Genomic DNA, 15,683 nt, shown 5'->3' with positions numbered 1-15,683 from the left:
TTCATCAACTTTGCCTCTTTGGGGCGTTAAAGCGTCAACTCGGTTTCTTAAAAGTTTCGCTCTGATGGAGAGCAGATACGGAGACGTTTCAGTGTGGAGGGTTGGGTTTGAGTGGTGTGGTTTCGATTTTGATTGATCCAGAGTTGTGACTACATATTACCAACTGGACTCTTAAGGTTTAGGGTTTAGGGTTTAGGGTTAAAAGTTTAGGGAAGATGCATGTACAAGAGCTAGAAGAGTATGGGGAGAGAAACCCACATCCAATGCACTGATACAAATAAGTGAAATTTCTATCTACTCATGCATAGCACAAAGAGCATCTAAGTTACTCTAAAGCACTCATGCTAAGCACCTTCCAATTATCGACCTAGTTAACCTAAGCAAAAAGACTAATGCAGGAAATTGGTGCACGAATCATGTCAACGATTACATTCGAAGATCTAATGATTGACATAGTGCAAAAATGCCTGTGAACCCCCTTTAACAACTTCAAAGGTTTAGTCCTTTTGAAGAGCTAATGATGATGTGGTGACACAATAAAAAGGTCACATGAGTCCCCTTTTGGATACATGACTACATGTGTAAGCCACTTAGAAAGAGCTGGATAGTGATGAAATAGAATAGAGAATTGTTCCATCCTAGGTGGGTACAAGCACATGAGACCCATGGTCATTATGTTCATGTTGTGGTTTGTGAAAATCTTGTTTTTTTGGATGTTTATTTTGAAAAAATCCAAATACCCTTTTTCGGAGACATTTTTAAAACTTTTGGAGAACTTTTAGGAGAATTTTTAGAAGTTTATTTGAAAGCATGGAGGTACATATCAAGGTATGTTTCCCAAAACAAGAAGCCTTCCTAAGCTTGTCCTCCTCTGTTTATACTTCAAAGGGGATCTTACTTCCACTTCGGCGCTTCTTCACTCTTCTCTTCATTTGGTCATCTTCTTCAGCAAGGAGGCATATTAGGCGGCGGCGACGACAACCGAGCAGAAGGACTGTGACCGTTCTTAACTATGAATACTGCATTCATACCCCAACTGAGATGTCTTTCCAAATGGCAATGCATGAACCAAACACCTGAAGGAAAAAACAAACAGGAAAAAGAAAAAAAAAAGGCTTTCGTATTCATTGTCTGTTTTTCAATGAGTTTTTAATTGCTCTTAAATAAATTTACCTGGATTGTCTGCTCGAAATCTAATGGCAGCCCAGCCATTTTTGGGCACTCCAACCGTGTTCACCAAAGGAGGATCAATTAAATTATACTTCGAAGAATCCTTCTCTTTATTGTAGTTTCCGAATCCCCATCCCACCACATAGAAGCTGAAACCATGTAGATGCATCGGATGGTTCTCTCCTGCAACCAAGTTAGTCCCCTGGAAAACCATCTCCACTCTGGCATTGTACTCCAACACCTTCACTTCTGTAGCTTGCTCTGGTGTAAGCAGACTCTGGGGCAAATTATCAGCAGTGAAGTTGAAAAACAATGGTGGCTCACTCGGGAAATCATCTCCGTAGACTCCATTAATACGAAGGTAATACGCTCGAAGTATGTCGATCGATGGATTCACGAAGCTTATATTGTTCATACTGGCTGCGAGACGATCTCCGTCAGGTCCTTCGCAGGAGCTGTTAGAACAAGGCAGTGTGTTCACAGAGATTGTAATGTACAAGTGCTTGTCTACAGTTGAGGGCACCCTGACTGGATGATCCTCATTTGCTAGGCTTCTCAGGCCTCTAATGAAACTGGTTGCAGCAGCTGTGTCATTGTAAGCAGGAAGAGTTGGAAAGAGTGGAGAGGAATGTGAGGTGTTGTGAGTTCTGTACTGAAGGATAGCAGTTGTTGTTGTGTTATCAAAGGGTACTCCAGTCCCACTTGAGTAAGCACTAGCAGCCATGTAATAGCGATTAGAAGTTCGGTTAGCTTCAAACAGAACATCCATGGTCTGTCCTGGGGTTATCATGATATAATCTGCTGTCAAAGGCTTAACATAGCTCCCATCCGTTCCGACTACGGTGATTCTGTGTTTGGCGACGGAGAAGAAGAGCTCCTCGTTCATTCCGGCGTTTATGATTCGAAGGAGATAGCTCTTACCTTGATTAACCACCATTCGAGTGATTCCTATAAAATGAAGATTATGTTAGTTAACTGGAGAACTAAGTTCTACCCGGACATGATTAATGCTTTAATATAGAGATGGACAAGTTAATATGTGAAATTAGGTTTTGATCAGTAATTTTACTAAGTTACTCATTTTTTAAATAAATATTAACAAAAATAACCAACTTCTAAATTTAATATAAAAAATACTCAACTTTGATGGGTCAACTGTACATGTGTACAATCCAAGATGGAGAAGAAGAGCCTGATGATGTAGCAATGTGATGATGTGTCAGTTGATATGGTGTTAATTCCTTCGGTAATTGACGTGGTGTGGTGATGTGGCACTACATAAGTGGTCTAAGGTGACGTGTTGTCTTGGACTTGCAATTGACCCGTCAAAGTTGAGTATTTTTATATTAAATTTGAAAGTTAGTTATTTTTGTTAATATTTTACCATTATTATTCCAAAAAATAGTTAGTAAAAAAGAGAATTTGATCATTATCTTATTTTCACTCACAATTTTTGGGAATAATAATGGTCAATTTTATTTTTTTTCTTTTCTAGGGATTCCAAACAGACCCTTACGGATCATATTCCTTTCGTAAATGAGACCCATTCGTTTATGCTAAATAGGTTCCGTTCATAGGTTTCTACTATTAGGAAGCCTATTTTTCAACTAATAAATTCAAGATCTTTATACTCACTAATCCATGTGGGATTATTTCTTAACATTCCCCCTCACATGTAGACACTCTTTTGGTGGTTCTACACGTGGATAATTTAGGTGTAAGGCATCTTTTTGTGGCTCTACAAGTGGATAGTTTAGGTGTAGACACTCGTTTTGTGGTTCTACAAGTAGATAGCTTAAGTGCAAGCCCATATATAAGTACCTGCTCTGATACCATGTGAAGTTGGTCCAAGGCCCATCCCAAAATGACTAGCCAACTTAGAAAACCTCTTTCCTAACTAATAAACTCAAAAAATTCATACTCATTAATCCATGTGGAACTATTCCTTAACACCTACATTAAGCCATTTTTTTGTTTGAGGGAGTTCTAATTTCTTATCGAGTATCTCTCCTTATCTCATCGTGTGTTTATATGCATTTTATATTGATAGGAAGGCTACCTCGTTTGGAGCAAGGAAGAAGATCCCCGGGCTGGCCATTGATGGTGAATGCATCAGAAACCTCAGGATCACCACCCAATTGCAAAGCTTCCTCAAGCACTTCATTCACGTCCCTCTTCCACCATTCTCCTGTAAAACCAAAGGAGCTTTGTCATACTTTGCCACATTCTAGGTCTGCTATATTAATCTACCTGATCAAGATTATAACATTTTAACTACCACTAATCGTGTTCTATACTAAAGGTGACTAAACTTTCAGGGCAGTATATTTAGTAAAACTAGTCTTTTAGCCCTTTCATAGTTCTATTTTGTCTCACTTGCTTCAAACAAGCAAAGGAATTTGCTTAATAGAGTACACACGACGACAACTTTAAATTTACTTCTCTACGACGTTGTCTTCTAATCCAGGGTAAAATCTATGTAATAATGGATCCTGATTTTGCTGCCACGCCTTGCCATGGATTTGGTGTTAATGATGCTAGGTTAGAAAGAATAAATAAGAGTGATACAGAGCTCAGATAAAAAAAACCAGTCGAGAATCAGTGGCGAGAAGAACGAAGTCATGGGTTCGATTTGGATTCGGGCGCTCGTTGATCTATTAATGGAGACACTGAGAGTTTAACGCGGAGATGCTAAACTTACCAAGTATGATAGGCATTTCATGGTAAGGCTTGGGGAACGGGTACGAGGTTCCTGGCTTTGGATATATAACAATGGCTCCATGAACTGTGGCTCTCGCCCAGTCACTGTGGGCGTGCCACCACAACGTCCCTTCTTCTGTAGAAAAAACGATCCTGTAGGTGAAAGATGATCCTGGTTGAATGGGGCACTGAGTGATGTACTCTGGCCCATCCGACCACGGATTCCTTGGCTGTTTCACTCCATGCCTGCAACTTTCATTCATATCAGATAAATCGAGAGAGAGAGATGGAGATCTAGATTGACATCGAAAGAGGGGGAGAGAGACCAGTGGATTGTGATGTTGTATGGAGCTCTGTTATAAACCTTAACAATGGCTGTCTCTCCTCTGTGAACAAACAAAGTAGGACCCGGGTATAGCCCATTTACGGTCAAAATTGTTTTGTTCTCGCAGAGTCTCGAATATGTAACTTCCTTCAACTGCAAGAACAGTTATAAACGAACAGAACCGACAGCAGAGAGATAAAACGAACGAAAATCTTGACTTACATCAAATGTCTGGTAAAGGCTACTGTGAGCAGAAACCATGTACTGAAGCAACCCATGCAGAAGCACAGAGCACAGAATTACCTCCATAAGCAAGCCTTTCATCAATCCCATTTTCCTCGATCCTCCAATTCCTGTCTCCTCGTTATTCATCTTAGAAAGGTTTATATATGGTTGGATTGGTGCTTCCGTGACGGAAATTAGGTGCAGAAACAAAAGTTGCTTTTGAATAAATGCCTTGTTCTTCTGTTCTCTCACGTCTCTTCCTTCTCTGGTAATCTGCCTAAAAATTCCTGCCTGTTCATGACTTTGGTTTCCTGAGCTTGCTAAGAATGGTAGTTATAGAATCACTTGGTGTGACTCATGCCAACCCAGTAAATATGAATTACTCGATATATATCGTCAGAAAGAAAATCGGTAACGTTCGCAAATCAAATTTATCCGAGAGGACCTGAAAGGCAACTGAGTTGGATGGAGTCTCTCGAGTCTGGAAGTCCAACTCGTTGCAAGTCGGATTGTTGTTGTACTTGGGGCGAGTCTATCCCGAGAACTGACTCCCTCCTTGCAAATGCAGGTCGACCAGACGAGTCTTCCTTGGTTTCTTTTCTTGTTGTCTTCCTTTTACATGTTAAAGCAGATAAGGATTCAAAAGGAAATATAAGAGCAATCACTAAAAGCAGTCTTAGACGCTGCAACCACCACTCCTTTAATGGAGGGTACGATGTATCTGCAGCCTGTGGCTTTGGAATAGAGCTATTTCTCTTTTCAGAACTAATCGGCAACTGCTCCTCCAAACCACTCGCTTTCAGGTAAAAAATTTCAGTCATATTAACTCTTATCTTGCCTTGCAGAGAAGCTATTTTCTTTGAGATGCTGATTTTCCATTCCTGTCTTAGAATTGAATGAGCTTGTAAAGGAACACACGCAGAGACTAGTAAAGAGTCGTAATTGAAGAATATTAGGTGTCAAAATAGCTTTATCAGTTCATCAAAATACCCACATTAATGTCATATTATAGCGGTTTAGTTGCTTGTTATTTTTAGCTAAATTCCCTTTAAAATTTAAAAAATTTACCTAGACGTACAAAAGAGTTGATCCGTAAAACAGCATGACTTTCTGTATGATATCACAAAAAAAAAAAAAAAAAAAATTCAAGTGATTTTCGTGTTCTATCTCTAGTAACCCTCTGATTCAATCTCCATTTAACAAATTTGGACCACCTTTGTAGATGAAATAAAGTTGGCTCGATTTTGATACTTTTGGTAATCTTTACTTGATGTTTGGAAGAAATTTTTGGTCCCGTGCTTATATATAACAAATTTTAAGTCGAAACGGAGTAACAATGGCAACAATTTCCTTGTTGCGACTCTCAGAGATTCTTATTTAAGCTCTCTAGCTTAAAGATTCTTCTCCAACTGTCCCCAATTGGCAAAGAAAGCCACTTTTTACTAAGAGATGAAGGGTTGTTCAATTGACCCACCTTTCTCTCCTTCTCTATCTCTTTACTAAATCTTTAACTAGTGAGGCAGCAACATAAGGTTAGAACAGGTCTTTACTCCTTGAGATTGTGACATACATTGGAACCAAGTCTTCACTCTTTTAAATTGAGACAATGATGGAGCCAATTCTTCACTCATTGATATCGCGACATATGGTGATACCAAGTCTTCTGCTTTGTGTAAAATGACATAGACTATGTTATACATGTAGAGCTCCAATTGGTGTCTTGTGTTTCTTATATGTCAACTCCACTACTTGTGTGACACTCAAGTGACATCTAAGTCACATTTTTCTCTAATTTAATTTTGGTAGTTGCCTGATACAATCGACTTTTTCTTGACCACCAATCAGGCTTCAATCTCGATAATTGTTGTAGATTTTGACCAATAGTCTAATATTGATAATTGATGGATTGTTTGACTAAACCTCCACCATTTGAAGGTTGAGATCTTTGACTTTGACCATTAGTCTTTTGGCGATCAACTTTCTTTTTAATCGATTGTTAATTGATGTCAATGATTCAAACCGTCGATCAAGGGGATATTTTACAAGGGGATCACCTTTCCTAAGCCATAGTTGAGAAGCTCCCTCCACCCCCACTCAAAAAGCAATTACCAAGCCTTGGTAGGCTCTTTTCTCAACAAGCAAAAGGCTCAGACCTCTAGCTCCTTGTTGAGTAGGGGAGGCACCACAAGGCCTCCCTTTCTTCTATAGCATTAGGGAAGATGGACAGAGGGGGTGGCCTTGGTTTCCGATTTTCTTTCTCTTGGAAATATTATATCTAATTCATCCTTGAGTGTAGTATTGTAAAACCCAAACTGGATTGACCAATGGAATTAGGTTCATTCAATTAGACCCTATTGACCAGAGCAAGTTTTATGGTTTGTGACAAAGTAGTCCACCCAATCCAATTAGTCCGGGTTGTTTGACATATGGAGAAATTCTCCTTGTGTGATAAAGAATAGGAGCTCCTATCCTCTTCACCAATTATTGGTAGGGAAGGCATGGGCTCCCAAACTTTCTCTCCATCTCTAAGTTGTCTCTTCCCTTAACCTCTCTTCTTATTTCTTCTTCTTACTCTCCTCTCTTACCACCTTGGTCGAGGACTTTGTCATGGATCCTAAATCCAACAAACCAAGTTCAATCAAACCTATACTGGATCGGTTTTCATAACATTGATTGAGGGACTAATTGTACTTCCATTTTAAAATGTTAATACATTTACTTTTTACTTTTTTAACATTTATTTAGCATAAGTAAAAATTTATATACAAAAAATTGTATGATATTTTCCCCTAAAGTAACGAGTTATCTTCCTCTACTAGGGGTAGGCACGGGTCGGATTTACTAAAACCCGAACCCGAAACTAAAACTAAAAAACCCCAAATCATCCAACACAAACCCGACCCAATCATCATTCTCGTAACCCTGTCCAACAAAAATTTATAATTATACGAGAATTTAAAATTTTTTCCAACAAAAAAAGTTAAGAACTTCCCAAAATAAATTCAATAAAATGATTTAAGTGTGAATCTTTGAAATCTGACTAAGTAGTGATTGAAGACGAGTTGAGACTCTAAATAATAGATATTGGAGGAGGTGAATCTAAATTTGGAAGTGGTGAGCATTGTTTTCTAAATTTTCCGCGCGATAAAACTGTCGCCGCTTAAGAGCGTTATCCATGTCTCAACGGCTTCTGCGAATCCACATAGCTCTGAAATGCCGCTCTCTGTAGCACCGTTCCAGACGTTTAGGCTTTTCACTTTCCAATCCACTGCAACAAGCTGCAAAACAGCTCATCGGTGGCGGATTAGAGCTTCTTCTGCTGCTTCTCAAGTTGATTTGAAGACGCTAGAATCTGCCATTGCGAAGGTTTTGCGCCAACATTACTCTTTCTTCTGATGTACTTTTAGTTATAAAGAAATTTCGCTGGTTTTCTTCGTCTTTGTGAAACAATGTGCATCTTTTATGGGCTTATTTTGCTTGTAGCTATTGCTTGGGTTTGTCTTGGTTACTAAATTAATAGATCGGATATTCTTGAGTTTTTATCATTTTCTTTACCTGCATGTTAAAGAGAATTGATGCTATCAGTTTAGTAAGACTTTGTGAAGTTTTCTGTTGTTGTGTGTAGGATTATCTCTGACTGCTGTGAGGAAACGGAAATGGAATTTGATTGTTTCTGTCAAGTAGGATGTTATCTAAAACCCAACCTTGCTTGGAGTGTTGTGACGTGTTTTATCAGAAGATAGAAATATAGACTATTACTAACGCGTTCTTTGATTTATAACCTGGCCGAGGTCACCAAATTATATTGTTCCGACCATGTAAAAAAAAAGGAATTCCAGATCTTTGGATGTTTCCGTTGACTGCCAAATTGAGATGGTTTGAAGCCCTGAACAGCATATTCATGCTTTTAATAATACTAAGAACCACTTCACTGTGAGATACTTGCAGAATTATAGTCATTGCGTTGCATGTTTTCTACTGCAAATCAAGTGTGACAGTTAACAGTAGGGGTAGGCATGAGTCAGGTTTTACGGGGAACCCAACCCGAAAACCCCGTGTTCGGGTTTGTAATTTCACCCCACGGGTCGGGGATGGGGCGGGAAAAAAACCCGCCAAGTTTGACGTTGGGGATGGGTTTTTCCAAACCCAACCCACATATGAGACAAAGATATAAAACCGGGTTGAGATGGGTAGGGTTTTATGGGGATGGGGCAGGGATGGGGTTACAAGGATGGCAATCAGGTAGGGTTCATGTTTGATGAACCAGATTTTTTTTGGGTTCGGGTTTTGGGGTCAGGGATAAGGTTCGGGTTTGGGTTTGGGTTTTGGTAAACCCGAACCGAACCGATCCTTGCCCACCCTTAGCTAACAGGTTGCCATAATAACTAATAAGAAGCTGCATGAGAAAGTAACATAGAAAAAGTATCTGTGCAATAAAATCAGAACATTTATCGCAAAATAAAAATATAAAAAAAAATCATTGATGATCTTGTTGATGTTTTTCCCTGGATTCCTTATTTAATTGAATGTAACGTTTTTTCTTTTTGGCAGAAAGATAGTGATGCTGTAAAAGAGGCACTTGATCAGCTTACCGAAGTTGGTTGGGCCAAAAAATGGAGTTCCCAACCCTATGTTTCACGTCGTTTGGTCAGTCTTTCATGGTGCTGCTAAAACATTTATGTGCCAACTTGGAGAAAGTTTGTGTTTGCCTGGTTGGCCTTCAAATATATTTACAAGTAATCTAGGAAAATATTTTTTATCACTATCTATGCAGACATCCTTGCGAGAGCTGACAACACTAGGAATTAAGAATGCAGAGAACCTTGCTATCCCAAGTGTCCGAAATGATGTGAGTACTGTCTTAATCTGATGAGCTGATTTATGTTCTTAGATATGCTTGTGGTTCCTCTAATTTGTATTAGAATCTTGAGTAATGAAAATGCAAAGATATGATATGATGTCTTCTCTACCAAATAGAACCATAAGTAATGATAATAGGATTTTGAGCTTTTTGTCTTGCTCCTCTTGTTTAAGGTCTTTAAGTTACCATCATAAACTTGATGTCTTTCAGTGATGCAGGCAGCATTTCTTTTCACTGTAGTTGGGACGACAGGATTTTTGGGTCTTCTAGCCGGTCAGCTTCCAGGGGTAGCTATCTTGATACCGCTTGACTGTGTTAATTCACTGTTTACTGTTGCAAAGAAGTTTTTTGAGACGATTTCCTTCCTCTGAATAAAATCTTTAAGTTATGAAGTTATTACTAATAATGCACTTTCCTGCTACTTTAGGTGAGCAAGGATTGGGGCTAAGAATTTAATCAATTTTGTCGTTATCTCAGATATGGTTATTATTAGTTTCAGCCATTAAAGAATTTGCTACTGAACAGTGCTTTGTTCCCCACTAACTCTGCATCTCATTGGATTCACAGGATTGGGGATTTTTTGTACCCTACTTGCTTGGAAGTATTTCTTTGGTGGTTTTGGCTATTGGGAGTATTTCCCCAGGGTAAATCCTTCTTGAAACTGAACTAATCCAACCAAGGAGATTCTATATGCTGTCATGAGCAATAAGCAGCATTTTGTACAAGACGTCAACTTTCTTGATAAGTCCTTCAAAAATAGAAACAATTTGTCACTGCTCTAGTCACTCTAGTTACTGCCAATCATTTGATCTTACTTGATAAACTAATTTCTGTTTCCAAAACTGCAGCAGCGTATATATAATAAATTGGTTGTCAGTATGGGAAGTACATTGTAGGTTTAAGAGCTTAGACCTGCTCCCTTCATGTTGTTTGTGACTTAAACAAACTCATCCTTTGTGCTTTTCTTGTATGCCAACTGTTTGCATAATTTGTTGAAATACTCGAAATTAATGTGCAGATTTTTTTTTACATTTTTTGAATAATCTGGGTTTGATTGGTCATGAAAGGAGTTATAACCTTAAGAATGACAGTCTGTATTTAATTCATAGGCTTCTTCAGGCTGCAATAGGTGGATTTTCATCATTTTTCCCTGATTACCAAGAAAGAATAGCTAGTCATGAAGCTGCTCATTTTCTAGGTAAGTTCTATTTAAAATCCCATAGGAAACTCCACTCTTGAAGAGAAACCTTTACTCGGTGCTCTACATGTTATCACTATACGCAGCAAGTTGGGAACATTCTGCACAATTTTAAAAAGTAGAAGGATGTGAGTATATGGTACGACTTCTAATATGTGTGGATATGTGTCTCTGAGCATGCATGCTACAATTGTCCCATAAACTTTTGTAAGAGAATAAGCTTAAAAAATTGATTAACTCTATTTGTCTTATTCTCAAGTTTCTTCCACAGCCTGTACATTGTCGTGCTGATTAAAAGTTTACCTATTGAATCTCAGTTGCCTACTTGTTGGGTCTCCCTATTCTGGATTATTCACTTGACATAGGCAAAGAACATGTCAATTTGGTTGATGAAAGGTTGCAAAAGCTTATTTACAGTGGTCAACTTGATGCTAAGGAACTAGACAGGTATAATTGGAAAGCCCTAACTCAAGACACAGTATGAGTGCTTGGGAGTGTTGTTTGTAAAAATATTGGATTTAGAAAACTACTGGCTATTTGCAACAGAAGGGTTTTAACATTCACAAAGATGTCCAGGTTGGCCGTGGTATCAATGGCAGGACTGGCAGCTGAAGGTTTAAAGTTTGATAAAGTGGTGGGTCAGTCAGCTGATCTTTTCTCTCTTCAGGTCAGTTACCTGGGTCGCACTAGACAAAACAAAGCCTGTATTTTCCCTTTGGGCATTTTCTCCTCAAAGACTATGCTGTTGCTTCTACATAAAAGTACTTATATCACAATCTGCTGTCATGCTAAATATTTCTTCCTTCTGTGGCAAACTTTACAGAGATTTATAAATAGGAGTAAGCCGCAGATCAGCAAAGAACAGCAACAGAACCTCACAAGATGGGCAGTAAGTTCTTTATCTACTACTATGTCATCCCATTTCTGCATGCGGATTTCTCTTAAATTAATACTTTTCTATTAACCCTTCCTGCAGGTTTTATTTGCTGGATCCCTCCTAAAGAATAACAAAGTTGCTCATGAAGCCCTCATCTCAGCAATGTCAAATAAGGCTTCAGTATTGGAATGTATCCAAGCAATTGAAAATGCAGCTTAGTGCTGTAGATTCGATTTGCAATTCTTTTTCTAGTACATATATTCATTGTCATCATCATGAGAATTTCCTCTCAACTCATTATTTCTCCTGCTAATAATTGGTTAATTCATACTATGCACTTCTGAGCAGCTTGGTGCATTATCTTTTCTGAAGCTTAATAATAATCCTTCTTGTTACTAAACTCCATACATAACAATTCTATTTGATAGAGATAAAAAAATAAAGATCACGATAGAGATAAAAAGGTGATTAAAATGGAGACGTACACATTATAAATTATTAAATTAAAAATACTGATCTTGTCTCTTGTCTCCTACAACTGCTCAATAATGATATCCTACATTTTACACCATTGATGGGTTAAATAAAGCAGGTTTTTATCTCTTTACTCTGTAAATTATACATATTGCACAGCCCCAACGGCGACGGGAAGACAGATACGGCGAGTCTAAAATCCTTCATTTACATAGCAATGATTCAGCTGAGCATCAGGCAGCAAACCCTTTATTCTGTGACTGGTAAGTTGTGTATAGCTTATCTTTTCTTGTCCAGGATGAGCCCGTGGTCCTTTTTCTATTTGTCGTCTGACCAATCGGTGAACTCGGACTCGTAAAACAAGCCGTCGATAATATTGTCGATGAGGGAATCAACGAAAGAGTTGCAGTTCACTGTGAAGATTTTTCCGACTCGTGTCCTGTTGCTGGAAAACCAGGCGAAAGCGGCGGCAAAAAGGATTGCTCCGACGCAGACCCCGGCGGCTTCGGCGATGGCCGGCAGGTCCATTTTTCTGAAGAGGGAGTTGCCTGTTATAGTCTCCTCCGCCACTGCACCGGCGAATGCGATCTGCAACACATCCATGCATGGTGAAACTCAGAGAAAAGAAGAGGACAAAAGTCAAAAATAAAAAATATTGTAGGGGCATTCCGAGAATTGAACTCGGGACCTCTCGCACCCTAAGCGAGAATCATACCACTAGACCAAATGCCCATTCTCCAACAGCTGGTAACAGTTATAATTTACCTTTAATGATTTTTTTATTAATTTATTATTAATTCAGTTTTTTCATTCTAATTTTAAGCCGAAACACCTAAGTTTAAGAGATTTTAGATAATCAAAAGTTAAGGAGAAGCTTCACTCCCTTTCTACGTTCTATATTATGATCGTCTTCATTAAACTAAAGCTGGATGATTTTATATTGCCTAGAAGCTAGTGACTGTTGTTTGATTATGGATTTAATTTCCCCCAAAGATCCTGATTTCGGATTACTACATTAATTCGAAGCATCTACGGCTGACGATCCTACTCAGTAGAGAAGAATGAAGATCAATTAAAAAAGTATTAAGCCTGTGATTACCATGGCAAGACGTCCGGAGATGGTCTCGAAGTGCTGGCTTTTCCTCGAATTCTCAATATAATCCGACAGCGACGCCAGGAACGGCGACACATCGGCGTCTCTCCTCGTCTGAAGAACTCCGTCACGGCCGGAGCCGTACGATCTGAGCGTGCACATCCTCGGCTGGAGCAGGATCTTCTCGCTCTCCTGCAGCGGACCGACCGGTTTGAGATTGAGCTGCGGCGGTGCAGGCCGCGACTCCTTCCTCGGAGAAGACGACGACTTCAGCTGCTGCAACTCAGACCGGATCGCCGGAGCTGCGGAATAAGCAGCGGCGGCCATTGCTGGAATTAGGAAGAGTAGGAGGTGGAATTGTGGAGACACTACAGGAAAGAGGAAAAATCTCGAGGGGAAAGAGGTTTGGTTTTGTTGGTTTGCGAGAGGTGAATCCACCGGCCACGTCGGGAATGAATCTTGGAAAAGAGATGAGCGGTGGTCGTGGCCTCGTGGGTCCGGAAAGGAGACGTAGCGCTTTTTTCTACAGTCAAGTAGTTTTCGGACAAGAAGAAGTCGTTGTTGCGTGTGGGAAGAAGTCGAGTGACTTCTGAGTTAAATCGCCCGAGTTAGATAAGATTCTTCGGTTTATTGTTCGGACTCGGACAAATAGAAGCGTCCGGTCCCATATTTTGAAACGACTCGTCCCAAATTGAATCCCATTCAGATGAATTACGAAGACTCAACGAGTCAGAAAATTATAGAATAAATACGGACTCGGGCGGTGGTCGCCATTGAGGACCATTAAATGCAAACTTTGAGGTTTGAACAGCACGGCCGCCGAGGAGGACTTCTGTATTCTTGTACTTGGAAATTGAGGTTATTTAGTCTACCCTCCACAGCCACCGCCTGCAAGCAGCCTGTAGCTTACTGATCTTAAACCTCGGAAGAAATCGTTGAAAGGAGAGAAAAGTAAACGTACGTGTTATCAGGGAAAAGACAGAAGAGAAATTACCAGAAACGTTCTCGTCGTTTTGTGAACAAAGGGAGTGTTGAAGATACTGCATTAAGAGATTGATCCTCAATCAATTAAGGATTATAAAAACTGATTCTCAATCAATTAAGGATCATTGCCCTGTTTAGGGTCTTCCATCACAGGAGCTAATTAGGCTCAATCACAGGAGCTAATTAGGCTCAATCATTCCTTGTATGTAGATTTACAATATCTTGTAATCAATTGTAAATCCCTGTAATTAGGGATATCACTCCTATAAATTAATGAAAGCATGGCACCCCAAAGTGTGGTGAATTTTTTAATCATCCTTCTCATGGTATCAGAGCTGTTCTGGATTAAAATTCCGTGATCCACTATAGCCTTTGAATTTTCTTCTGATCTTCTCTCATTCAATACCATGCTTCACATGGTCACCATCAAACTTTCATCTTCCAATTATCTTCTATGGAAGAGTCAGTTCCTTCCTCTCCTTGACAGTCAAGGTCTGCTGGGTCATGTGGATGGTACTCTTGTGCCACCACCTCTTTTTGACCCTCCTACGTCTCAGACACCAAACCTCAAGCACTCATCATGGAAAGCTATTGACCAGCGTCTTCTCAGTCTTCTTCTTTCTTCTCTGTCCGAAGAAGCTATGGCTGAAGCCGTCGGTCTCTCCACCTCTCGTGAGGTATGGCTTGCTCTAGAGAATTCCTTCAGTCACAAGTCAAAAGCCCGTGAAATTCGTCTCAAAGACGACCTTCAATTGATGAAAAGAGGAGCTCGCCCGGTGACGGTCTACGCCCGCGCGTTCAAGGTCTTGTGCGACCAACTTCACGCCATCGGTCGTCCCATTGATGACACCGACAAGGCGCACTGGTTCCTCCGGGGTCTTGGTCCGGAATTCTCTGGTTTTTCCTCTGCCCAAATGGCCCAAACCCCCTTACCCAGTTTTTCCGACATCGCCTCACGCGCGGAAAGCTTCGAGATTTTTCAAAAATCTCTCGAGCCCACGGCTCCCTCTCCTGCGGCTTTCACTGCAAACCGAGTCTCCCATCAACGCTCCGGTGGCTCTTCTCGCCATCGCCGGGGTCGCGGAAACGGTCACGGCAGCCACGGCAGCTCTGGAAACAGAGGCACCTTCGTCTCCGGCCACGGCCACAGCCAACACGGTGATTCCGGTCACGGCTCAGGTCGTCCCACCACCAGCAATGGTCGCCGCCCCCCCCGGTGCCAAATCTGCCGTCAGGACGGCCACTATGCGGATCGTTGTCGGCAACGGTATTCACGGGAGGAATACCCTTCGGCGCATCTCGCTGATTCATTTAATCAGCAGTGCTCCGTGTCCGAAACCCAAAATTCGGACTGGTTCGTGGATACGGGGGCCACGGCCCACATGACCCCGGTTCACTCTTCATTGGATCAAACGGTAATCTACACGAGTAAGGATCGTGTAATTGTGGGGAATGGCGCGTCTCTACCTATTACTCATACTGGTTCCCTTTCTCCTTCCCCAGATCTTCACTTATTAGATATTTTGGTTGTTCCTCATCTTACTAAAAATCTTTTGTCTATTAGTAAATTAACGAATGATTTTCCCTTCTCCGTTACGTTTACTAATAATTATTTCACTGTTCAGAATCGCCAAACGAGAAAGGTGGTGGCAACCGGTCGGCGTGATGGAGGTCTATATGTGCTAGAGCGTGGAAATTCAGCACTTATTTCTGTTTTGAAAAATAAATCTCTTCGTGCCTCCTATGATTTATGGCATGCTCGATTAGGCCATGTGC

The 15,683-nt window shown here is 40.4% G+C and overlaps 3 protein-coding genes and 1 non-coding gene across 6 annotated transcripts; 1 reads left to right on the top strand and 3 right to left on the bottom strand.

The window, feature by feature from the left end:
• Window positions 1–764: 764 nt before the first annotated feature.
• Window positions 765–4,538, bottom strand: LOC137941882 (laccase-15-like). Of its 3 annotated transcripts, none has more exons than XM_068787491.1 (6): window positions 4,499–4,538; window positions 4,197–4,348; window positions 3,872–4,116; window positions 3,230–3,358; window positions 1,174–2,118; window positions 765–1,076 (listed from the first exon to the last, which is right to left on the bottom strand). In XM_068787491.1, the coding sequence occupies exons 1-6, from the start codon at window positions 4,526–4,528 to the stop codon at window positions 946–948; spliced, it is 1,632 nt and encodes a 543-aa protein (XP_068643592.1). In that variant the 5' UTR covers window positions 4,529–4,538; the 3' UTR covers window positions 765–945. The 3 variants fall into 3 exon arrangements, with proteins under 3 accessions (XP_068643592.1, XP_068643590.1, XP_068643591.1); XM_068787489.1 differs by having other exon boundaries at window positions 4,418–4,537; XM_068787490.1 differs by having other exon boundaries at window positions 765–1,019; window positions 4,418–4,537.
• Window positions 4,539–7,576: 3,038 nt separating this feature from the next.
• On the top strand, window positions 7,577–11,688 carry LOC137942113 (uncharacterized). The gene is made up of 10 exons (XM_068787798.1): window positions 7,577–7,786; window positions 8,972–9,067; window positions 9,195–9,269; window positions 9,500–9,568; window positions 9,849–9,925; window positions 10,391–10,479; window positions 10,797–10,926; window positions 11,056–11,146; window positions 11,303–11,368; window positions 11,456–11,688. The coding sequence occupies exons 1-10, from the start codon at window positions 7,634–7,636 to the stop codon at window positions 11,573–11,575; spliced, it is 966 nt and encodes a 321-aa protein (XP_068643899.1). The 5' UTR covers window positions 7,577–7,633; the 3' UTR covers window positions 11,576–11,688.
• Window positions 11,689–11,842: 154 nt separating this feature from the next.
• On the bottom strand, window positions 11,843–13,344 carry LOC137941976 (stress enhanced protein 2, chloroplastic). The gene is made up of 2 exons (XM_068787625.1): window positions 12,930–13,344; window positions 11,843–12,418 (listed from the first exon to the last, which is right to left on the bottom strand). Exons 1-2 carry the CDS (start codon window positions 13,248–13,250, stop codon window positions 12,149–12,151), a joined length of 591 nt encoding a protein of 196 aa, XP_068643726.1. The 5' UTR covers window positions 13,251–13,344; the 3' UTR covers window positions 11,843–12,148.
• TRNAP-AGG (transfer RNA proline (anticodon AGG)) lies at window positions 12,491–12,562 on the bottom strand. Its single transcript has one exon. It is a non-coding gene; the product is annotated as a tRNA-Pro (tRNA).
• Window positions 13,345–15,683: the final 2,339 nt, after the last annotated feature.

The sequence above is a fragment of the Aristolochia californica genome, unplaced genomic scaffold (genome assembly GCF_029961685.1).
Source record: "Aristolochia californica isolate CCGP_79_NKW_82.1479 unplaced genomic scaffold, dmAriCali1.0.hap1 SCAF_9, whole genome shotgun sequence".
NCBI lineage: Eukaryota > Viridiplantae > Streptophyta > Magnoliopsida > Piperales > Aristolochiaceae > Aristolochia > Aristolochia californica.
The sequence above is the reverse complement of the archived record's forward strand: the minus strand, read 5'-3'. Positions and strand labels throughout refer to the sequence as shown.